At 37.9% G+C, this 25000-nt stretch overlaps 2 protein-coding genes across 6 annotated transcripts in view; one reads left to right on the top strand and one right to left on the bottom strand.

Moving 5' to 3' along the window:
- Positions 1 to 337: 337 nt before the first annotated feature.
- On the bottom strand, positions 338 to 11050 carry LOC109423498 (endoplasmic reticulum metallopeptidase 1). The gene is made up of 8 exons (XM_019698466.3): positions 10700 to 11050; positions 10574 to 10628; positions 9148 to 9752; positions 2767 to 3555; positions 2035 to 2559; positions 1751 to 1962; positions 1325 to 1610; positions 338 to 1264 (listed from the first exon to the last, which is right to left on the bottom strand). The coding sequence occupies exons 1-8, from the start codon at positions 10706 to 10708 to the stop codon at positions 1097 to 1099; spliced, it is 2649 nt and encodes an 882-aa protein (XP_019554011.3). The 5' UTR covers positions 10709 to 11050; the 3' UTR covers positions 338 to 1096.
- Positions 11051 to 18923: 7873 nt separating this feature from the next.
- The window catches only part of LOC109423500 (cytoplasmic polyadenylation element-binding protein 1), a 124769-nt gene continuing 118692 nt past the window's right edge, over positions 18924 to 25000 (top strand). For 2 of the 5 annotated variants that reach the window (XM_029866932.2, XM_062846110.1), the window contains exon 1: positions 18924 to 19163. The gene's annotated coding sequence lies outside the window, so the exon portion shown is untranslated. Of the gene's footprint in view, positions 19338 to 25000 lie in introns of all 5 variants that reach the window. The other 3 variants (XM_029866930.2, XM_029866933.2, XM_029866929.2) reach the window with 3 other exon arrangements.

Below are 25000 nucleotides of genomic sequence, written 5' to 3'. Positions count from 1 at the left end.
TGGTTCGACCACTTCCATTCCAAGAAGTGAGGTTAAACATCTAGTTTTGAACTATTTTGGGCTACTTCACTTGTACGCACTAAATCAGTCAGCTCTGTTGCTCAGTCAATTGGACGGCAATGTTTCTATTACAAAATGTTCATGTAATATATTTCACTTGTTTTTTTTATTCAAATAATCTAAAAATGGAAACTTGAAAACGAAATAAGCAGCTATTGGCTAGGAATTGCGGCATTGAAAGCATTTTGCTGGATGCATTTTCTAGCGTGTTGTTAGGAGAAATATTATTAAACTTTAATCTGGAACTGATGTTTTAGTTTAGGTTGGATAGAATAACTGTATATAAAATTGATTTTATTTGTCGTGGTTTTTATATGATAGCTCTATTTTAAAAGTGAGAAATTTTTTTTATACAAAACTATTTATAGATAATGTTTACTAGAATTGTGCTCCATTTTTTTTCTTCTATTTTAGTAGAATCAAAATTTTCATTTATGTACGCATCATAAATCCTACAATTGCTAGTACTTATCACTTAAGGAGTATTGCATGTGTCTAGCTTTGAGCCACTATAAACGCCGTCTCTCACTCTAAAAATGTAATTTATCGATTTATCGAATCATGAACTAATTATAAGCAAAAAGTAATTAAACAGTGAAATCTTCTTTTTTTGTTCAGTAAGGAATGATCTACCCAATGAAGGAGGCAGGCAATAGCTTGCAGAAAGTCGTTAGGAGTTAAGGAGATTACGACTTCGAAATTATATAAATTTTCATATTTTTTAGTTAGACCAATCGCACTTTACCTTTATTTTTTCCAGTACGCGCGGGAGTTTCATTCTTTGTAATGTTGATATCGTGGATAACAGATCATATAGACTAAGAAAGTTAACCATATGGAACATATTTTATCAACGTTATTTTAATGTATAAACTTCATGTTCTAAAAATTATGTTTGATTTTAAACCTAAATTAGAGACTCTTGTAGAGATAAAATAAGTAATCGAGATTTCCACTGAGCACAGCGCTCTTGTCTTTGGTACACAAGGCTATAATATATAGCTTTCTTCCATCTCATTCGGTGCTTGCGTATAGTTTAAAATACGTAGCTATTAACTGCAGCTACCGAGGGAACCACGTGGGCCCATGTAGGGACACGGTTGAGCAATTTATTGAACACAGGTGCATGATGCTTTTGATGTTCCCAGAAAGTGGTAGTCACCATAATATCAACCAAAGGACCATCGTAATTTGGAATTTCGTGCTGAAAGATAGCAAATAAGATAAGTTTGATTTTTTTATAAACACGGAAATAGCTTCATACCTTCAGATTCAATGTAATGTTCATCGGACCTGGATTCGATCCACTACTGATGAGAACGAAATAACCTCTTTGGCCGTTGAACTCAATTGGATCGGCCAGCTCGTCCACTATGTCCCATTTTTGAAGTGTTGTGCCAGCTTTGGGCCCTATGACTAGAGCACATTGGTGATCGCCTTTTAATGTTAGCTGCATTTTATGATCGTGTTCGGAAAGTTTGTCCTTACTTTGGAGTGAGCAAGTTACTGACGAATGCACGAGCGGTGGCGGAGCAGTAAACCAGTAATTTCTTGAGAAAATGTAAAACAGGTTAGTTTGTTTTAGGATATAGGCAGAGGCAGATATACAAAATGCTCTTATGAAGGCTACAACAACTTTGTGAAACATGTGTATTTTGAATGCCGGTTGTCTCTATACTATTATACTTACTCAAATAACACCTGATGCCAGATGGAGTAGAACGGAATGGCACAGAAGAGTTCCTTCTCGCAGGCTGGTATCTCTCGCATCGGCGTGATCGTATCCGGCATGACAATTCCTTCAATCGTTTTCTTAGCGTTTCGATCGAGCTCCTGCAGCAGAAAACCAGAATCGGTACGACGTATTCCACCGCTGATGTCGTGAAATTTTCGAAGTGTGTGCTATTGGAAAGTTTAAGGTTATTTATCATTTTGCTGAGCACATTTTTTCATGGTTAAACAAACTCCACTAACCGTAATGTAATGTCGCTGCACAGTGGGTGCCTTCAAGCTATCATCTCGATAGGGAAATCCGACATGGGTCCAGGCGGCCAACAAAAGTGCGATTACAGTGATTGCCACCAACTCACCTATTAGTTTGTCCGTTTTCTTCAACAGGAATAATAGTGGGGTCATGTAGCTGCATGTCAGAAGCGTCAGAAATGTGGCAATCGCTCCAATGATCAAGTCGGGATTGATCGAGGCTCCAATACGACCCGTTATGGGTATGAACAGATTCAACATCATGTGGTAGAACTGCGTGCTCCACAATATGGCAAATACTTGGAAGAACAAATGGATATACAGCCATTTGTGGACGGAATTTTGAACGGCAAACATCGAGATAAGAGTGTTCGATAGTAGTGAAAAGAATATCAAGATCATAAAAATGTAGGCAACGCGATAACCTGTAAAGGTGATCCCTAAGGTGAGCATTCCCCAGAACAGATTAACTCCATTCAATCGTGCCTGAACCTTAAGCGCCAGACTTAGAGGTGTCTGCAGAAAAAAAAGTTATTTGATTATGAAAGAAATGGTAATATACACATAACTATCGTACTTATGACACACATGTGATACTGGTAGCACTGTTTAGTATCGCTGCATTATCTGTACCATAGTATACCACTGCAATATCCTTTTAATTATTTTCTGAACAACATTTCGAGTATCACATGTCAGTCCGTCGTATATCACGATACTTACGGTTTTACTGCCAAACACCTTGCTGCAGAGTATATGAACTAAACACTGGCATAAAAGTGCTGGACAGCAATACACTCCAAGTACTAAATTTGTGGATGAGTACCACGACATAGGTCGACCTATCAGATCCAACTGGTATCCGATGAGGAAGCACACAATACCGCTAACGCCAGCTCCTAGAAATGTTGCCACAAATCCGACCATTGTTTCCGATCGTATTTGTCTGCCGTGAGTGCCACTGGTTGATCTGGCCAGCGATAGAAACGGTATTATTATCGACAGCAGCACCACTGAAAGATTGATCATGAAGGCAACGTCCGCGGAGTAGTGTACAAAAAATACTCCAAGAAAATCGAAATACACTGTGTGTTCGGTCTTCTTGTGTTCCGCTCCTAGCCTATCGGAGTTGGCAATCGTCTTGGTCAGCGACAGGATATTGTCACCGGTTCGTTGCAAAACCGTCATCGGTATATATTCGATTGAGTCATACTTGGTGTGGTACCGATAGCCATTGGCCGTGTACGCAAAGTCCATTCCCGGTACACCGCCTACATCCCGAAACACGCGGAAGTCCGTGTCGGAAGGAATGACACCCGATTGGAAGACTTCTTCGGCCGCTGCTTGTGCGTAAGGATACATAATGGCTTTGGCGTACATTTCGATCAACCAGGGATTCTTTGGCCCACTTTGGAAGAGCATTTCTTTGCCACCGGAACCGGCCGATTCGAGATTCAGAAATGCGCGGACCTCCTTCGCCCAGCGGTGAGATGAGATGAATCCATGTGAAGCCTGCAGATTCAGATAAGTAGTTTAGTATAATAGTTCGTTCGTATATTTTCTGGCGTATCAGTCTACTCGTAATAACAAAATTACAGTTCGATGTATTTATTGGATCTTTTTAAAGAATTATGTAATATGTTTAGATTATTATCTGACGGAAAAAAACATAAATGGGGTATCATCGGTAACATATCTAGACGTAATCTTAGACACAAAGCTTCATTTAATGACCATATAGGTTAGTCGCTTCAAATGCATCTAAGTTGTTCCATATTTCGTGCCGCTTAACATTTTACGGATGTTCACTGCTTAAACACATTGGTGGGCGGAGGGGGAGGTTGTTTGTGGGGGTGCATGCGGGGCAAGAAGCATGGCTTGCCTTAGCACTGAGACTTCATCGACGCGCACGCGGTTTTCCACGATTGGCTCATCCTCCAATTGAAAGAAGATCGCAGCAAGCCGTGCGCGCGGGCGGCTGCTTTAAAATGTTCTGTCACGCGTGTAGAATGAAGGTAATACAAATGGTTTCCGTCTCCACATTGTGCCAACCAAATCGTTTGTGATGGCGCTATATCACCCGGGTTTCCATTGGATAGCGCTTGCAAAGTGAAAGAAGTTTGATTTGCGGTGGTGATGCCAATCAGTGCCAAGAGGCCCCTTTTTTCGTGCCGGTTTAGTCAAGCTGTCGTCGGAAAGATAGTTTGTGAATTTGGATTCCGCTGGTGAAATGTTAGACAGTGCAACTTGTTTTTGGAAAATGTTGCAATATTTAAGAAGAATTATTTTGCTGTCTCAGAGATTTATTGGCGTTTGGCTGACGCTTCTGGATCGTGGATCTCGAGCTTTCGGGTAATAAAAATCAGTTTTTACTTGCGTTGCGGCGCTACTGCAGAATTTCGTTTCCTATTGGTTGTCTCACACTGCACCAAGCAGGCGTGGATATTTCTATAATGATAGCATTGTCGCAGTGAATTCCTGATTAAAAAAATATACAAAACCAATGCAAACCAATACAATGGCGCTGTAGACACTTTTCTTATTTAATTATTTTAATAACTTTAATTGCAATTATTTATTATTTTCAAGTGTCCTTCTTGTAGATGACCTTTTGTTATTGTAAACAAAATTAGCTTGACACTTCTAGTACCGCTGCTGACGCTGTAAGGGCGTGGCAAACTAGATGTTAGTCACACGAACAGTCGCGACATTGGACTTCTGTGGCTAATGATTCTACTATACAAAACCGGAGGATCGACGTTGGACTACAAACGCTTGCTCAACAAATGGGTGAGATCTTTCCAATATTCGTTATGACATTCAATTTCATAATATACACGTTTACATATACAGTCGGGTCTCCTACCAGACGCTGCCACCCTCTCCTCTCCTCCCCTCTTCTTGGCGTAACGTCCTCACTGGGACAAAGCCTGCTTCTCAGCTTAGTGTTCTATGAGCACTTCCACAGTTATTTTTTTTTATTTAATCATTTATTTGAAGGCTCATGCGCCATTAGGCATAACGGAGCCAAGTTTATTTGAAATTCTTATTTTTACAATTTCGTGTTGTTTTCTTATACACTATGTTAGTTTTGGGGAACCGTAAAACTCGCGGTTTGGTCGAGGTTAGGGGTAACAAAAATTGTTTTGGAAGGGATGGGATTATAGGTACTTTCCGTTGACATTCAGCAGCGTAGAGTTTAGGCGTTCGCTGCTGGTCAAAGGAAGAGTGGACAAACGACCTGTAACGATACAAACAAACGGATTTCGAGGGGGGAGCGAGGTGGACAACCAAAGCGATAACAAAGGATCAAACAACTACATCATTTTTCCTTAAATACTCGTAAACGAGCTTCATGTATTCTAGGTCCAGCTTACCCAAAACATCTCTAATGTCTTCCTTTTCTGGTTTCCCTTGGGCCCGTAGGGATGCATATAAATCGGATCTGGCAGTACCGTATTCGGGACATTCCCACACAACATGATTGATATCATGATAGCCTGCACCACAGCTACAACGATTGCTATCTGTGAACCCTATACGATAGAAATGCGAGCCAAGAGAGTAGTGGTTGGACATAAGTACTACCATAACACATTACCTTGATAAAATCTCGACCTATGTCCAAACCCTTAAACCACGGTTTCTTCGACACCTTCCACAGTTATTAACTGAGAGCTTCCTATGCCAATGACCATTTTGCATGTGTATATCGTGTGGCAGGCACGAAGTACTCTATGCCCAAGGAAGTCAAGGAAATTTCCTTTACGAAAAGATCCTGGACCGACCGGGAATCGAACCCGTCACCCTCAGCATGGTCATGCTGAATACCCGTGCGTTTACCGCCTCGGCTATATGGGCCCTGCACGCTGCCACCTATTTTACTATTATTGCGTTTTCCAGGTTGTCTTCTAACCAATTTAGTTCATTTTTTGTCTGTGATGAGTCTATAGTAATCACTAACTGCGCTAAAAAAATCAGCTAGATTGGATGCAAGAAAACTGAGAAATCGCGGTGGGCATAAAGTGGGTGGCTGCGTCTAACTGAAGACTCGACTGTATTTTAACCAGATTAACCTCATAACATTTGGAGGGTTTGGTACGGTATGTTCACGCATCCTTCTTCACCTGTAGATTCAAGAACTACTTCAACAACAGAAAAATTGCTCAAACCCGAGGTTCTGAATGAACCATCTTTGCGGCAAATACAACTGCTTTGACTTTTGCGTCATATCTTTGATATACTTCAAGCCTTAATACTGACAAGAAAAGAAAAAGTAACTTTCCAGGATTTTTTTCCGTACTGGCTGCGTTTGTGTAAGAGTAGATTTGATTAAATTAGATTGGATTCTTCGCAATAAGAACTTTCTCTTTTTGTTCAGCTCATACAGCTTTTCTTAATTTGTTGCAACACTGCGTATCGTTTCCTTCATGGGCCCCTGGCCAGAAATGTAGCATCTCTACTGATAATGATTCTGCTCTGCTGGTTGCCTCGTCCAAGAATCTTGGATACTTGACGGACTACAATTCGCCTCGTTGAATTTACGCCGAATGAACCATCGTTTTCCAATCTTCATCCACTGCACTCGGCCCTGATCACTGCCAGTCTTTCTGGACGAAAGGAGCTCTTAGGTCCTCTTCAACCGCAAACAGCCATCTTGTGCGCAGCCTGCTTTGGTTCTCTACTGCCGTGTTTTGTAGGCTTGGCAATATCCTCTTGGTAGGGCTCGTGATTCATGCGACTCATCCGAGTATTGGTAACTTCTTTCAATGTCCTGGTCTGTCCTAGTCTCTTAGCCGTGTTGAGCAACAGTTTGGATCAGTGTATTATACTACGCGAATTTTATTTTCGTCTGCAAACTACGGGACTTCAGCTGGTTACGGGGGACATAGAAAGTTCTATTCGCAACTGCAGGATGTCGCAAAACCAAGGATCATTTGCGGTCGTGTGATGAATGCTAAACGGAAAGGATGGGAGATCTGGAAGCCACCGTCGGTGATGCGATCCATGGATTGGGGATTTTCATAAGGTGATAGATTGTGTGGTGATTACTATGAAGGACAAGCGGCACAGTTCGCTTTGGTTGCATTACTTGTAAGCGTTAGGGTTCATTCAAAGGTACTCTTCGATATAACGTACACATAAATTTTCTCTTTGTACGTTATATCGAAGTATACGTTATATCGAAGCAGTAAAAATAATAATATTTTTTATGCTGATGTTGATGAATTCGACGTGAAATTAACCCTAAACAATGATTTCGGTGAAATTCAGAAAACCAATAATGAAAAACATGAGTTTTCACGAAAAAGTAATTTCGTTTTTTGTGCTTCGATATAACGTACATTTTGCTTCGATATAACGTACACTAATTTTTTCCCCAATTTGCACTAATTCTGGGTAACTAAGCTAATATTGCTAATATTTGGGCCCATATAGCCGAGGCGGTAAACGCACGGGTATTCAGCATGACCATGCTGAGGGTGACTGGTTCGATTCCCGGTCGGTCCAGGATCTTTTCGTAAAGGAAATTTCCTTGACTTCCTTGGGCATAGAGTATCTTCGTGCCTGCCACACGATATACACATGCAAAATGGTCATTGGCAGAGGAAGCTCTCAGTTAATAACTGTGGAAGTGCTCATAGAACACCTAAGCTGAGAAGCAGGCTTTGTCCCAATGAGGACGTTACGCCAAGAAGAGAGAGAGAGAGAAGCTAATATTGCAACAAAACATTGTTTTGAGTGGTTTCGTTGTTTATCTGAGGGTTATTACTAGAAAAAAAAATTTTTTTCAATGTTGTACGTTATATCGAAGCAAAATGTACGTTATATCGAATACGCTATAGACACATTCCACGCGTTACGTTTTGCGCGAGAATCAAACTTTTGCTTCCAAAAATTTGTATATTGTTAAACATACGCGCCAACTTGTGACGTAGTTGGGGAGGGGGCAAGGCCTCTCAAAACCAAATTAACTCGGCAAATATCGACGCAGTTTATCTTATTTGGGCATATTTACGTGAAAACTAGTACATTGAGCTCAAAAAAGTTGGATATTGTCCAATTTTGGAGAGCTTCGCCCCCCCAACTACGTCACAAGTTGGCGCGTATGTTGTTAAATACATGCTAACCAGCAAATCAAACGATCAGATTTGAATAGAAGATTCATTTTATGCTTTCTAATTGGGAATCGGACCTTTGTACTTCGAAAGATATCAAGAAATACAGCGTAACGGGACACCATCGCAAAAAATATGAATTTTGACCGAAAGCCAGGAAATTGGCTACTTTTCAGAAACATTTGTTAAAGTTTCAGGTACTATTAGAAGAATATAAGTAATTATCTTCATTTTGGTGCAAAAATAATCAAAGTCGATAGCAGGAGCCCGGAAATATCGTTCAATGAAGTTCAGAAACCGCGATGTAGAAGTGCGTGGAATGTGTCTATATCGAGGATACGCTATATCGAAGATTACCTTATTACGTAACGCTAAGGGGGGAGGGAGGAGGTCCAGCGCTGCGTTACGCTCTATACAAAATTTCAAAATTTTCCATACAAAAGGTGTTACGTGGGGGAGAGAGGGGGTGTAAAATTGGCAAATTTTGCGTTACGTAATATTTGAATGAACCCTTATATACACTGTGCTGTGGAAGTGGAAAGGAAAGGAAACGAATTTTTGCAATTCGTTTCTGGTTCTAGCGATAGATATGAACATATGAATATACTTGTACATGAGTTGTATGTGAGAAAGTGGATATAAAGATACAAAGTAGGATTAGAGGGACGGGCCAGGGATTGAACCCATGACCTTCTGCATACGAATCAGAAGCGGTAGCCACTAGACCATCAAGCCCGTCTATTTCAGCTTTTCTACTACAGGTAAGTGTCGATAAACCAATAGAAACCCTACGCTTCTGAAGCAATCCTCTGTGATAACATGTGCTCAAATGCTTAGCCCAACATGATACATGAATTGTGATAATCAAGTGTGGTTCAGGTAGCCCTTAATTTAAAATTAGGCGGATCGACTTGACTCAAAATAATAAAAAAAAAACAAACAGAGGAATAATACTAGAACTAGTTATTATCATTGAATTTCCTACCTGCAGTGGCGTTTCTTCGGCTCCATTGAACAAGAAAATAATCGAGTACTGATTGATATCGGACTGTCTTGACATTACTCGCAATATCTCCAACATTACAGCACAACCCGATAGATCATCGCTGGCACCAGGGCTGGTTGCCACCGAATCAAAATGGCAATTCAACAGCAGTGCCTGCTCCTTGTGTTTTCCCACCAGCTTGGCAATCACGTTCTGAACGTTCCGATAGACGCTCGTTGCTGACTTGTTCATGTAGACGCCGACATATCCACCGGAAACGATTTGCTTGTCGACAACGATCTCTTGGTTTTTGTTCTTCAGCTGATCGATGTAGGAAATCTCTCGCAGGAGAAAATCAACGGCCAGCACCTCGTTCGCATAGCTGCCAGTTGGTTTCGGGCCAAAATCGTTCAAAATTTTCAAATCTTTGTATGCTCGCTCGGCAATGAATGCGTTTGGATATTTCGCTAGGTGTGCGTTCCTCAGTGCGTCCGGTAGGTGAGAGTTGGTGTAGCTAGTCAAATTGCCAATGAAAAGGATGAGGAAAATGCCACCGATGCCCCACCAGGACGAAATGCTGTGGACGCTTTTCACTTTAGAATAATCTAAAAATAACATCGACATTAGTTTAGTTATTCAAAACGTTCACATACCGTCAAGCAGAGCTACTTTTGGCTTATTTCGTATTATATCAGGTTTGATTGGCCTTTTTCGGTAAAGGAATGAGGGAACAAGACAAGTAATAATTGTACACGTTGGGATAGATTCGCCAGCAAGCGACGATAGAAATTGAACAGCAATTTATATTAACTAAGGCCGATTGTTGAATAGCACATTTACAACTTACCTACGTCCTCGGCCCTGATCTTGTAATAAAACATATTCAGATATTCCAATGTGTTTGAATTGACGAGAACTCATTGCAATGTTTACTATAAATAAATGACCGAACTCGATTTTACACAATTCGATGATTTCAAACATGATTCAATACTAAATAAGCTTGGTAAACTTTTTAATCAAAATTACTTTTATGCTATTTTTTAATCTGCGTGTTTCCTTCAAAATGTTATATTTATTCACTCTACACACGTTTTTCAATCATGTTTGTAAGAAGGACATTTAAACTTCACTGTCTTAAACTTTAAACTGTTTTTCAAGGTAAAATCAAAGTTACCCCAAAATTGGGAAGGTGACACATACCTACATCAAACATTATTGGTTATCCAAAAATCCAAACTTATCTAGTCGCTCGATTGTAATCTATTACTGAAATGATCCTAGTATTTGTTTTAAGAATGGAAAACTATAGATTCCAATGTTTTTTTTTATGAAAAAAAAAACATTGGAATAACAATAAAAATTAAGCATAGAGCAATCCATAAGTCAGAAAAAGTCCTGCTTGACGGTAGCCCGGTTGTCTTACCTATATCTGGATCGAGCACTTTCCCCTTCACTCCTTTCCGGTTGGCGTTCGTAGGCTGACAAAACAAGAACATAATTGAATGTCGATAAAAAGTGTTTATGTAATCTAGTCCATGGTGGCCCATACCTGGAACATTTTGATTTGTAAATGACGTTTTTTAATGTTACAATAAAATCAGTAGGAATGTTATTAAACAAAATTATACATTTGGTAAATGATCATTAGAGCACTAATTATTAAGATTTTTTTTTCTAATTTGTCAATCCTTCTTGTATTCACTCTCTTTCTAAGCTATCCATTTCCTGCTACATTCAAACATTAACGACACCTAAACTGTAACCAAATTTCATTTAAATATAAGTTTTTTGAAACTTTGTCATAAAACTACACAATTTTTCACGAAAAATGGATTTTTTCTTCGAATGTCTGTCAGCACACCATGTCACTATGCGACAGAATGAAAATTTTGACGTGTAAGATACGCACACATGCTGCAGTGTGATATATCTCTACCACGCACACATGGTCAAGCGGCCTATGAACGGGAAATCAAAACAAAAAACAGATGTTGATGTTTGCTAAAGACATAAACCGAGCGGCGAAGCCGGCTGCGTGGTACAAGTATGATGCAGTTAGCATAGTCGCTATGCTAACATAACACATACTAATAAATGGAGAACGATAAGCATAGATCCAGTCCATGTCATTTAGACTGGTGAGTATGCAGATGAAAATCATGAAACGGGCGCCAAAGTTAAGAAGCGATGTGAAATAACACGAACTGAAAAACGTGTATCATGACTCGGTATTATAAATTTTATATCGTACTTGCGGTTTTAGTATCACAATAGAAGTAATAATTTAACCGATTTTGTACACATCAGTACAATGCTACGAGTAGTGCTGTACACCTGGAATTCGCAATTGGTTGCAAAAATAACAATTTTGTTATATTTCATAGATATTTAGTTTTTCATAATTTGAATTACGTGTCCAAGCAACTTGTTCTGCCTACTGCGTTTTTTATATTCCTAGAAATCTGGAATTTGGTTTTCAAAACGTATGTAGGGAAAGGTGGGGTAATATGCACCCCCTAAGCAAACGTGGAATAATAACTAAGATTAAGATAATGTTATAGATGTCTTGCGATTTGAAAGTTAGTTTAGTTGATTGACTAAAAAGCGCTAACTTTTGGTTCGCGTGATATCCATTTTACCGAATTACATTTACAATTAGAAAAAGTGTTACGTTTTGGGTGCTGAAAAACTGTTGGAGGCAAAACGCACCTTGAGGTGGGGCAATACGACCTCTGGCATTTTCCGCTTTGAATTCTAATGAAATACCATGCGGCTCCATCTTACTATTCACGGCAGCAAATGGAAGGTGCAGAAGGCAGATGGTACTTGATTGATTGATAGATTGATTCCATATAATCAGCGCGCAACCACTTAAATTGCGTGCGCTTCAAATTAGACAATCTTTCCTAATATGGAAAATCATCGGTTTCAACGCTTTTCTTTCGAATATTCTTGTCATTCTTGAGCTTGTCCGACTCAATTTTACTTCTAGTTTGCCGAGCTTCATTTATATAATTAAATAGCGTGAGAGCGTTTTGCCCCGGGGGTGCGTATTACCCCAGGTTGCCCTAAATGTTTTTTTGTAATGTTATCCTCTTTCTCTTTATCTTGGCGTAATGACCTCACTGGGACATAGTTTGCTTCTCAGCAAAGTGTTCTGTGAGCATAACCTTAGTTATACTCTCAGAGATTCCTCAACTAATAATTTTATATGATGATAAACCTGTAACTAGATGAAAATCAAGTGAATACTGTTCCTTTTAATTTCAACTATGCGTCCCATGACAGATACGTACATCGACCTCAACTGTAATGTCGTCCATTACAAGAATTTCATGGACCTACTGGAAATCGAACCCGTCACCCTAAGCAAGGCGATGCTGAATATCCGTTCATTACCTACTTGCTGTGTTAAGCCGGCAGTACACTGGGTCAAATATTCAACCAAAAACAAACCAATGCTCAAACGAATCTTCTTTAAAGTCAAACAAATGTTTACTCTTGAGTTAATTCCTTGTCAAAAATTTGACTCCGTGTGCTCGAGGCCTTAGGGTTTAAAAAAGTAACAAATTTAGTGAAACTCGTACATATACGGAATGCCAATGGAGGTTTTGCATCGGTGCACAACTTATATTATCGAAAAGCATCGAAAGCGATGAAAAGTCAGGCTTGGCTGGAACGCAACGGCGAAAAGGAGTAGCCAACAATGCTCATCAGCGTCGAGTCTGTTCGTGTGCTATTCGTATCGGAGGTTGGTTGGGTAAAGCGAGGAAGGGTGAAAACGTATTCGTTGTCGAAAGCGAGTCGCATCATTTTGCGAATTTTTTCACTAAATAGCAAGCTTGGTTTCATGAAAATGGTATAATTTGGATCGTAAATATTCTTACGATATCACTTCGGACAAATTTGGTATCTTCGGCAAAGTTGCTGGCTTGTTCAAGAGCTATTCATTGATGGTCTAAAATCTAAGTAATTAGCAAATCAATCGCTAGGCGGCGCTAGTGAGCTTACAGACTACACAAAAGCAAAGCATAATTTTTTTTCTTTTTTTAGGAAAGGCACGGACACGTTGAATGCTTCCAGTGAGCTTTTTGCTCTTTGAAGGAAACACGACACTAGACAACGGACTAGCATGCAACGTCCAGTGGCACAGCCGAAAACTTTTCCTGACAGCTGCGGCGGGAATCGAACCCGCGCTCCTCAGCACGATGCGACTAAGAGCTTGGTGACCCTAGCCACACGACCACGGAGCCGTGTATTGTGTATTTCAATAATGAGTAAACTTAGTTGGATGATGTATTTGACAAAGTTGTTAGCTTGGTCATTAGCTGTCCAGTTATGCTCTAAATCTCCAGTCTAAGATCTCCAGTTAGCCTAATGGTTAAGGCAAAAGGTTCCCAAACTTTTTGCTACCGCGGCGCTTTTTGACATTTTCAAAGTTGTCACGGCGCACCAACAACTTTTTACAAAGAATTTTAATAATTTTTAAACCTTCACTTCAAAATTTCAAATATAACTCGTCAAAAAGCCTTCAATCAATGTCATTCTTTCTCATTATTAAATAAAAAAAATGCTTAAAGATTTGCAGAATTTAACAAAAAATTTAGATTTCTGGAGGATTAGTAATCTCTACGGTAATCCTCTACGGGCACGAGACATGGACCACGCTCGAGGAGGACCTGCAAGCACTCGGAGTTTTCGAGCGACGCGTGCTAAGGACGATCTGCGGCGGTATGCAAGAAAACGGTGTGTGGCGGAGAAGGATGAACCACGAGCTCGCTGCACTTTACGGCGAACCCAGCATCCAGAAGTTGGACAAAGCCGGAAGGATACGGTGGGCGGACCAGGTGGAGCGTGACCTGGCGAGCATTGAGCGCGACCGAGGATGGAGTGCGGCAGCCACAAACCGAGTATTGTGGCTTACTATAGTTGATTATGTCTTGTCTTAATGATGTTGAACAAATAAATGTATGTATGCCCGTATCATTGAGAAACACTCAAAAACGGAAACGAACCTCCAATTTTCCCAAATTTTGCTGCAGGTGGGTATGTGTATACATGCAGGCGTAGACTCAGATGCTGTTGAATGTCGTTGCCGGTGCGCATGGAAAAGTGGAAAATGTGTCTTGATTCACAGCTGACTCACAGTGAGCAAGAACAGAATAATCAAAAGCACTGTTGTTTGCAGCTTGCTTCTTGAGATTTGTGCGTCTGAGGTTCTGATGCACAGTTGAAGCGGGATTTCAAGACGTTTGTCCTTAAACTTAAAAAAATAGCTTCATGAAATTCAAAAATTATTTTATAATGTCTCACGCTATGTCCAAAGTAGAGATGGTCGGGTTCCAGCTTTTACAGACCCGAACCCGACCCGTACCCGAAAAATTATCAATTTCAAAACCCGGACCCGACCTGAACCGATTTGCGTATGTCTATCGACACATTCTACCGTGACGTTACAACGTTTTGACGCATTCGTAGTCAGATTTCCCACTATAACTCATGAAAACGAGCGTAAACTTCAAAATATTTTTTCATATTCGGATTCCTTGTAAAATTTCTGATATATTTAACCTATTGAACATTTAGTTTTCATTAGAAAAACGTGTTCAAAATGCGTATTTGTAGCATGACGTTACAACGCGCTAGAATCCGACCCTCTCTAACGCGCTACCAAAATCTTGAAAAATCTGCTCGGATTTTTATGATATTCTGATTTTTTTTCACCATTGAAATTTATTGATTTGTTCTTCAATTCAATGGAATAAAACATTTAAATTTCGGATTTGTTTTTGGATAATCGACTTTTACATTTCGTGACGTTACAACGCCCGTTCAGTTTCAAACAGGGTTCTGCTCGCGTTGTAACGTCACGAAAATGCACATCATTTTAGAATCAGAATAATCAGCCAAATTTACCCGAATTTGTGAATACATCATTGCATTATCTTCACTGCTTCAAGGGGAACGTTATTGTATTGAAAATCCGTTTTGCGATAAATGGCTCGGAGGGCCAAGTTATTGCTATCAGCAGTATGAAAACTCCTTCATGAAGGTTAATGGTATCCATCTTCGGCCTAGTACCACCCATATTCATCTAATTTTGTCCCAAAGACTAAACCGTTGATATTCATTACTTTGCACCGCCAGATATTTAGATTTTGCAGCATAAAACTAATCACGCCGTCGAATTAAACATTTTTTCAATAATTTATGCAATGTCATTGATTCAATTAAAAACGCTTTAAGATGTGCGAGCTGTTATTGAACCAAAGACATACCTGAGGATCTGCATACCAGTTATGGGTATCAATTTCTGTGATTCCAGAGACAAATAGACCTAATTCTGATAAAAAAAAAACATCCTATATATGTCAGAGTCATAATTACTTAGAGAGTTAGTGTCTTTGGCAAAGTTGTTTGATAAGTCAAAAACTTACAGCTGATTTACTATTGAATGTGAGATTCTGATACACTGGGCGACGCTAATTAAAAGTTTACAATAGTTTACAAACGATTAGAATTTCCCAAAAAGTTTTCAACAAATTTTGACTAGTTGAGAAACTAGTTTTTGGCAAAATTTTTGGGTACTTTATTAAAAGTTACAACATGTTGAATATTTTTTGAATAAATAAAGTGTATGATTTTTCAAAATTTCAAATACCACTAGTCAGTTAGAAACTTGAACCAAACGGCTTTTAAACTGAAAATTCTTGACAAGATAAACAACTTTGAAAGTCAGTGTTTGGACGAAAAAGTGATCAGTGAACCACTCGGCAGTTTTTCTTCCCTTCTGTTGGTTCTGTTTCAATTACCAAGCGGTGTATGTTCTCTCGTCGAGTCGCATGGTTCACGAAGGAACACAAAGAGGATACTCCGATATAAACAAGCTGCGGCGATGAGCGGGCATCGCTAAGTGTAACACTTACCGATGATCGCTCATCGTTGGCTTGGGGCAACTGTGAATAATCGTTATTTTCATAAATACTGATGAAAAAATGCGGTTTCGTTTTAAAAACGTGAAATACTATTTAATTTAACCTAGAATTTAACTGTATTCATGACGTTGCAGGTTGTGTAGTCACAATAAAAAAAGAATTATGGCAATAAAATATTCTTACCGAATGCATCGCTTTCATTAGCGTCATCGAGCATCTTCTCTCTTGATTGCGCTCTCGTATCGAACCGGGCAAGAGAATGAACAGCATTTCGGGGAGCGTTCCCGATCATGTTGGTTCATGAAATGTTACATTCGCGAATGTATCACTTGCTGAGCATGGACCATTCAGTGGTTCGCGATAAAAATCCACACACTGTGAAAGTCTAAAGTCTAAGTAATTAGAGTCCTGAGATATATGAGTTTCAATTTCGTAGGTGTTACGTTTGTTTGTCGGTGATTCTTGTTATATCAAAAAAAAAGATGTAACGCTGACGTAATATCCATCCCATATATTTCAAGATCCGAACTATTTAGATAGTTGGTGTCCTCGACAAAATTGTTTGGCTGGTCAAGAACTTTCAATTGATGGGCCGTTTTATTTCAAATCCTTCCACTAGGATGCGCTAGAGGGCATACACATTTTTAGTTTTACTTATCTCAGGATCGTGATTAATTTGAAAGATGGTTGCTTTATTAAAGTTGTTTGGTAGATCAAGGACTTTTAGTTTAATAGCCGTATGGTATTAATTTCTGCCACACAGTGGTGGTATGTAGTTGCAAATTTTCCAAAGCATGCCAATTTTAATAATTACCCAAAACACATTTAACGAGCCGTAACTTTTTATGAAATATATTAAAAATTCTCAAATCTTGACTGATAGTTCCTCATCTTGTTATCTGTAATTTCTACAAATTTGGACTTGATTGGTTTGCTCTACACAAAGATGGAGCGCTTTAAGCAGAATCATATTTTTAACTGTTGTTCTAATAACTCTTATATCTTAGGAATAAGTGAATCAAATCAAATTAAATTTTGAAAGTTAAGAATTATATATTGATCTTTGATTACTATTTCATTTGAATACAATATGTCCAAAGTGAAAAAAGTTCCAGTTTGTAGAATACTTTTCAAGAAATTTCAAGAAGCAGGAAAGGGATTCTGCTTTTGCAAAATGGAAACTAACGTCTTCTAGTGGCAAAATCTCGCATCTATTGATTAGAGACGAACCAGCCCACAGTGGTTCCGCCATAGGTCACTAATAAAAAAAATTGACCTCATTGAAACTGTGATATCATTGCGGTAACATAAAGTTTAATGCTTTAATAGCTAGGGTCAATCATTACTTTTATCAAATGTATACCGAAACTTTTCTGCAGAGCTCATGAAAGTAGATGTTCTTGAGTAGATATTTTATTTGAATTGTTCTAATTTCAGTCCTATGCATTCATCACTCTATCAAAAAGTCCCATCCATTCGACATGTATTTGGTTGATTGTGTTCGACTCTTACTTAGTTGAAATCTATGTTTATCACAAATTTAGATGCCATACTTCATCATTTTATTTAAATAAGTGTGACTGAATTAGATGCTTTTCCAACAAAGTATAAAAAACTGAAAATTTCAACAAGTCGGAAAAAATGTTTCCCCTTCCGCCCCCTTCGGAAGTTCTTCTATAAAACTTCCCTATAATCTTAAACAATGATTTACTGGCGAATTTAGCTGCGACCGTTTGCGACCAGATTGGTGGTAGTCGCTCAAGTGTCGTACTTTCAATTTTCTCAAAAACTAACAAATATCTTGCGCATTGCATTGCACAGAAGAATTTTTCCCAACCTTCACCCCCTTTATCTATTAAAATATGTGTTCTTACTATTCTTGAGCAGTTTTGACTACCATGGACCGCCTAAACTAATATTAGTATATCCAAATCAGTTGGTAACCAAAACTGCAAAATAATGAATTTCGGCTCCGTCGTGTTTAAAATACGACAGTTTGGATGAAAAGTGTACCTAAATGACTTAAAATCTCGATTTTAATGTTAATCTTAATCGTCGTTCAATTTATATTTATTGTCATACTAATATCATGTCGAATACATTTTTGGATGGCAAAAGTAATGTAGAATGTGATAAAAATGTCAAATATGCCATAACTCAACTTTGCAAAATTGGTATTGATGATACGGGGCCCGTAGAATGTGTCTATTACATATACGCAGGCCGATGGATGGGAACGCATGGTAGCCCATTTTTCATCTAGCCCTATTGTGTGTGTTCCAAAACGAAGCAGTGCACATTCAGTATTGATGCTCTGCTAAAATGTGTGTTGTGGACACGATTATAGCACAATGTACTATCAGCATTGAAAGGAATGTTTCATCCTGCAGTACCTACTATAATACTTCAATTCTAAATTTATTTATTCTATTGCAAACTATTAATTGCGGCACCGATTGTTCTCATACTTTTTGCTGTTATTGGATTACTAAAGCACCGTGTCCCTACATAAATAATAAACAGAACAAACAGTGCTTCAATTCTCTATATTGAATAGGATGAAACTAGCAGGAACGGTCTCCCTATTTGTTGAGTTAACGTTCAAATCTCTTTTGAATCGATTTTTTCGTCATTCGTGGCTGCCTCCTTGCAAACTGCACATGATACCATGATTCTCATGAGCGCATAGTGTTTGACCACTCATCGCTCTCGAGTGAATACCGCCGTAGACGGCGTGGTCGCCATCGTCGTCGTGCAGGTCCAATGACGACGATAATCGGTTCCGCTCTGCGCCCATCAGCAGTTGAGTCTTCTTGGTGGGTGATCTATCCGTACCGGTAGTTGGGCTCGGTCAGTTCATCTGTGTCGCTGCTTCGAGTAACACCGAACTTTACCCCTTCTCGAAAGTGCGGAACGGACGTTTGCAGTTTGTTAAAGAACTGTTACTGGCAAAAGTGTACAATCATAGCTAAGACATCAAAGCTGAATTAATTCAGTGAGACTAATAAAAAATATCCATGCACGCGGTGTGAGTGCTTTGCACGAGACGAAAAGGATTCGCATCTCGTTCTCCTAATAGTGAGTGACAGAGTGTTGGGTTTGGTCGGAGTGGCAGTGACTGCGGTGCTTTAGTCCTGAACCATACACCGCATTGTACGTGCGGAGCCTCTATGTATAAAAGCGAAGTGTGTATATTTTCCGTGAAAAACTGGGGTGAATTATCTCGCAGGCTGCGAAAATAGGCGTGCTTATGTGCGTAAAGTGAAAAATTGAACCTCCAAGGACCTCCTTCCAGCAAATTTTGGATTACACCTTTCTCGTAAAAGTGCATGTTCTTGTAGGATTCAGCATTCAAAATCTATGGGGTTAATTGAAAGTGAGAAAAGTAATTGCCCAAGTTTTACCATTAAAGTAATCAAAGCATCATAGAACGAAAACTAATTACTTTTAGCGTGAAATTCTACTATTAGTTTTCACAACATACACAAGGACAATCAGGACAAAAGTGGAATTAACCTCAAATATTCTAGGGAGTGTTTGAATGCCGGTAGGTCTGGTTGATTAAAATTCTGTTCCAGTGGCATATTGCTGCGAATTATACATGTTGAGAGATGCTGGAGAGACACAGCAAGAGAGGCGACACAGACACGGAGATTCCTTGGTGGCGGCGCTCTGGTGATTTTTTATATATTTTTTTGCAATCGTTTTATCATCTCGAGGCCGAGGCTCTCGAATGATGATGCTTTCGTCGTCTGTCTTTGCATCCCTTTTTCCTTAGATTATTAAAGTGCGGTTCTGGCAGTCAGTCGACGGTGAGAAAATCCTGAGAACCCAGAAATGCCTTTCTACCATCACCACCGTATGCCGCACGCTGAGTGAGAGCTTTCAGATGGGTGTTTACAATACACAATAGGACCTTGAATATTAAAACAATGGAAGGTTATTGTGAACAGTCTATTGTGGAAATATTTACAGTTAGTTCTTCAATTGAATTTGAATTGATCAAGCTGAAAACTGAAAACAACATCGTTCCTACGAGTTCTCTGTTGACCTTAGTTATGAGATCAGTGACATTCTTGGTCTGTAATTAAAAAAATAATTGTTTGAACCTTCTTTCCACATAGCTCAAGAGCTCCACTGATATTTAGGATTGATAAACCACTTTAGATGAATGTATTATTTATATGTTAAAATTCTGTTTTTATTTTGCTACCCCTTCATTTCAATTGATTTTTTTTCTTCAAATCCTTTCTTGACATGAAGAAAACCAAATAGATTTGCATTACGCATTTTTTTTCGGTTTGCCACACGCATTTTTGAAAAGTACTGTGTAACTATGTACGAAATTTCTAACAAATTGCTGACGAAACACATAGCAATAAGAAAATGCTCCCAGGGCTGAAAGTCTCAAAAATAAAGGAAAAAAAAAAAAGAAAATGTTTCGTAAATTTAGATTAAATTACAATTTGTTGGGATGTTTTTCCGTGAAATTCATTTTTCATTGGAATACTTGTAATAATACAAATATGCCCCACTTAACTTTGGTTGACCGATGGGGCATTGTAAAAACTAAGCATTTAATATAAAACATACCTATACAAAAAACTCAACGAAATTGTCAGATTTCATCATTTACAACATTTATTAGTAACAAGTGCAATGCACGATAGGTTAGAAATTTGGTACAAAATTTCACGGAATTACAAGGCCAGTAAAAATTGTTGAACACATGTTTTTAAAATTTTGCATAACTTCAAAATCCTAAAAATTTGCGATAAAATGTCCGAAAATTTTGTTTTGCGCAAATATGTTCTTCTCGAGAATGCTTATGACATAAGTATTTTTTTTTTCAATAAAAAAATCGTATTTCCCAAATTGGGCGTGTTTAGAAACTAACTGACGAGGTGATTTAAGCAGAGAACAGAATTTTATAATCTTTGAAGATAATTCAAGCCACATGCTGAAGTTGAACTTAAAAATAGAGGATTTTAGGATCGACCATTTACTGAATGTTGCGGATTTTTCTTTTGAATGTAAGAATTATTGAAGCCCGTGTTAAATGATATGTTATTAGTACATACGGTGTCGGACAAATCAATAAGATCAGCGGTCCTATTTCATACAAAATGACCAAGTTTGACGATATGGTGCTCGGTTTCTAGTAAACCGATTTGGTTGAAATTTTGGCTTCCAAAGTTACAGATATACGGTGCGACAAAACAGAAACACCAGATTTTCATGATGGTTATTTGTGGTCAATTCAATAAAAATGTCGCCAAGTTTAAATGGCATCCTTAATTTTAGTACTAGTATATTAATAATCAAGCATCAGATACTCTGATATATCCTTTGGTCATGGCAATCTGAAAGTGGTCCTATTATTTTGTCGTTTCGTATATCTGTAACTTTTGATGTAGTGAACAGAACTCAATCAATTTAATACGTATCCAAATTCACGATACTCCATGGCGACTGTCAAAATTTCAGCCAAATCGGATCTCAAGAAACCGAGCATCACATCGTCAAACTTGGCCATTTTGTTTAAAAAAATGGCCGGTGGTCTTATTGTTTTGTCCGACACTGTAACTGCTAACAAAAATCAATGTTTTCCAGATTTTTCAAATCTTTTCAAATTTTCATTTTGTGCAGATTTTTATTTTTTAAAGTGTTTTTTTTATCTTTTTTTATCTAATTGTGAAAATTCCACAGAAGTACCGACATGAAAAGACCAAACCAACTTATAGATAGTTCATCCTACACATTTTCAGCTACTTTCCAGCAAACTGCTTATTTGTAATAAGATCGAAATAGACCGACGCACGGCTATAACTCAACAATCGACTGTTGAAATTAAATAAAATAGAATGAAAATATATTAGCGTGCAACATTTATGCCAAATTTATATAAAAAAATGCTTCAGTTCCAAAACAGCGGTGCCCTAAATAACTTTTTACAATCATGATCAAATTTCGTCGGTTGATTTAGCTAGAGTACAAAGTACTGTTCCTATTTAATGCCATCTTGTAAGCAGTTACGTAGAGTACAAAGACACAGCCTTGCAAAATTATCAGATTTGAATAACTCGATTGTCTAAATAATTGCTGAGGACACTAATCAGCGTCATTGTTTAACTCGCAAGCAAAACACGAAGGAAGAAAATTGCAGTGGAGCAGGAATTTATTTGACTTCCCCTACAACATTAGCGATTTGAAATCGGCTTTGGATCCAATTACTTACTTCATACATTTATTGTTCAGTAACCAACACTCTAGTTCAGCTCATATTTTACCGTAACTAGATAACGTCCAAACGCTTTTTTTTAATTGATCACTAATAAAACATATTTTCATTTTTCTTTTAAATTTTGCAAAAAAAGGAGATCTTTCCATATACTCGCCAATAACACAACTTTCATCAATCTGACACAAAAATGTTTTCAGATAAACAAAAGATATACAGCTTTCTATTTACACTAGGCCGTCCCAAAAAAATCGATGTTCGAAAAGCCAATGTGCTCAACCCTTAAATGAAAGATATGCATATTTGAAGCATACGTTTGTATGTATGTATATGTATGTATGCATATTTAAAGCATTTTTATAGAACATTTCGATTTTTCTATAAAAATTCTGTAAAAATTACCCTTATTCATGAAAATTATCAAAAAAAAATATTGTTTCGTAATATTTTTTCAACTTCTGGGTTTTTTATAGATTTTTGTATTTTTCTATAGACCTATGGGCATTCTTTAAGGGTATTAGTTTTTGAAATATTGTGTTTATATTGAAGGCAGAAACTTTTTTGTGCAGATAAGAGGTCTATTTTTTAAGCATTTTTCTTCAAAATTTGCTAAAAAAACACATGTAGGTACTATTTTTTATTTTCAACCATGGAAATTTCATCTGATTGTACTATTCATATGCGTCATTTCTCTAAAAAAAATTAAAATGTCTTGTCTAGAAGCTGAGATATTACGCTTCTAGTGAATGGACAGTATTTCAAATATTTGGAAAACTTTGTAAGTTGGTATTTGTGCCAAAGCTTTTATGTTAATAATTACAACACTGGCGGGTGTCGTGATTACTGGTAGCAACGTATTAAGTTCGAGATTATTTCATGGAATCCCCGATTACTGCGTCCTTTTTTGTCAAGTAGGAATAATCATTCCATTCAGAGATTACGTAATGGTGATGAAAGCAATTAAAACCTAATAAATCATAGCAAAATACAAAAATATAAAAAAAAAATCAGAAGTTGAAAAAATATTACGAAAAAAAAAATGTTTTGAGAATTTTCATGAAAAAGGATCATTTTTCAAAAATCTCCCTGGCGGAACCTCTAAGCGATTGTTTAGAAAATCGAAATGCTTCAAATATGCATATCTTTCATTTAAGGGTTGAGCACCTTGACTTTTCGAACATCGATTTTTTGGGACAGTCTAATTTACACCCAGAAACTTGAAATCGATTCACCATGACGCGTCATATTGGAATTTTAGCAAATGTGCTATTTTTAATTTCATGGAAAAATATTTTAGAATGAATAATCAGTTTTGTACTTTTGTAATTACCGCTCTAATGTTTATCCTTTGACAGATTCGGACTATCACGTGTACTGTGATTCTAGAGATTAAAGCACATATGTTCAATAATCTTGATATACAAAAGCAACAGGTCGGAAACTTTTCAATAATGAATTGAAGTTGCTGTAATTTGGCCTGCAATCAAATAGGAATGTGTGCAAATTTTATGAAATTCAGTATACCTCGATTTGATAGAAATTTCAATTTTAAAAATGTCTTTAACCCTAAAAGGGATACCTTCATGGCTTCAGTTTCGTCACCTCGCTGAGTGTGTTCCATCAAAGACGAGCTCTGAAAGGCGCCTGGGGTCCAATCAGGGCCGAATCAGGGGGGGGGGGGCGGTGTTGGGCCCAGGCCCCCACATTTTAGGGGCCCCACAAAAACCTTTTTTGGTTGCTAACACTAGCTTTATTTTTCATATTACTCAAGTACTGTACTGAAAATAAGGAAAAACATTTTTGGTCATCTCTCCGAGGGGCCTCCACATCCCCTTGGGCCCCGGGCCCCCACAATCCTTAATCCGGGCCTGGGACCATTGGACCCCAGGTATCTCTTTTAGGGTTAAACAGCGAACAAAATTTTCATTTCATTATTTTTTAACTTTTTAACCAATATGTATCAAAGCATATGAAATCTGCAAGAAAATCTGAGTTTTCGATAAAAGGCGCGGAATGTTTGGCATATTCTCGCTCATAACAAATAAACCACTATCGCGCTAGCTTACGATCAAAATCTTTTGTCTCCAGAAATATGTATGATTCAAAAGCCAATATTTTAGAAATTCATTCAGAGATTCCTTTAAAAATGACTAGATTTATTTACCCCGGAATTCCTTTACGAATTTCTTCAAAAAATTTCCTCTACGAATTGCTACAGGAATTCGTCCTTCTGAAATTCCTCAAGGGGTTCAAATAACTTAGTAACAAATTTTTTTTTTAGAAAATCTTCCATGTGTTCCTCCAGAAGTGTCACAAAGAATTCTTTTACAAAATTTGGCATGAATTGCTGCACCAATTCCTCCATGAATTTTTACAATATCATTTCAGAGATTGTTGGAGAAATTCGGCCAGGGATTACTTCAGAAATTTCTTTGGATATGTATTCAGAATTTCTCCAGAAATTATTAAAAAAAATCTTCCTAAGAATTTTTTTTTTCGAAAATTTAACTGAATATTTGGCCAGAAATTCCCCCAAGGGTTCTTTCAAAAAATCTTCCATGGATACATTTCCTTCAGGGATTTGTTTAGAAATTCCTCCTATTCTACAAGTTCCACAAAGAACTTTTTCAAAGCAATCTTTCAAAGCATCCTTACTTCTGAAATTCCTACAGAA

The sequence above is a fragment of the Aedes albopictus genome, chromosome 1 (assembly GCF_035046485.1).
Source record: "Aedes albopictus strain Foshan chromosome 1, AalbF5, whole genome shotgun sequence".
Classification (NCBI taxonomy): Eukaryota; Metazoa; Arthropoda; class Insecta; order Diptera; family Culicidae; genus Aedes; species Aedes albopictus.
The sequence above is the reverse complement of the archived record's forward strand: the minus strand, read 5'-3'. Positions and strand labels throughout refer to the sequence as shown.

Coding starts and splice junctions, on each gene's coding strand:
- LOC109423498 (XM_019698466.3), bottom strand. Junction 3,556..9,147: donor CCGAAGAAACGCCACTGCAG/GTAGGAAATTCA, acceptor CTGAATCTGCAG/GCTTCACATGGATTCATCTC. Junction 2,560..2,766: donor AGGTGTTTGGCAGTAAAACC/GTAAGTATCGTG, acceptor TTTTTTCTGCAG/ACACCTCTAAGTCTGGCGCT.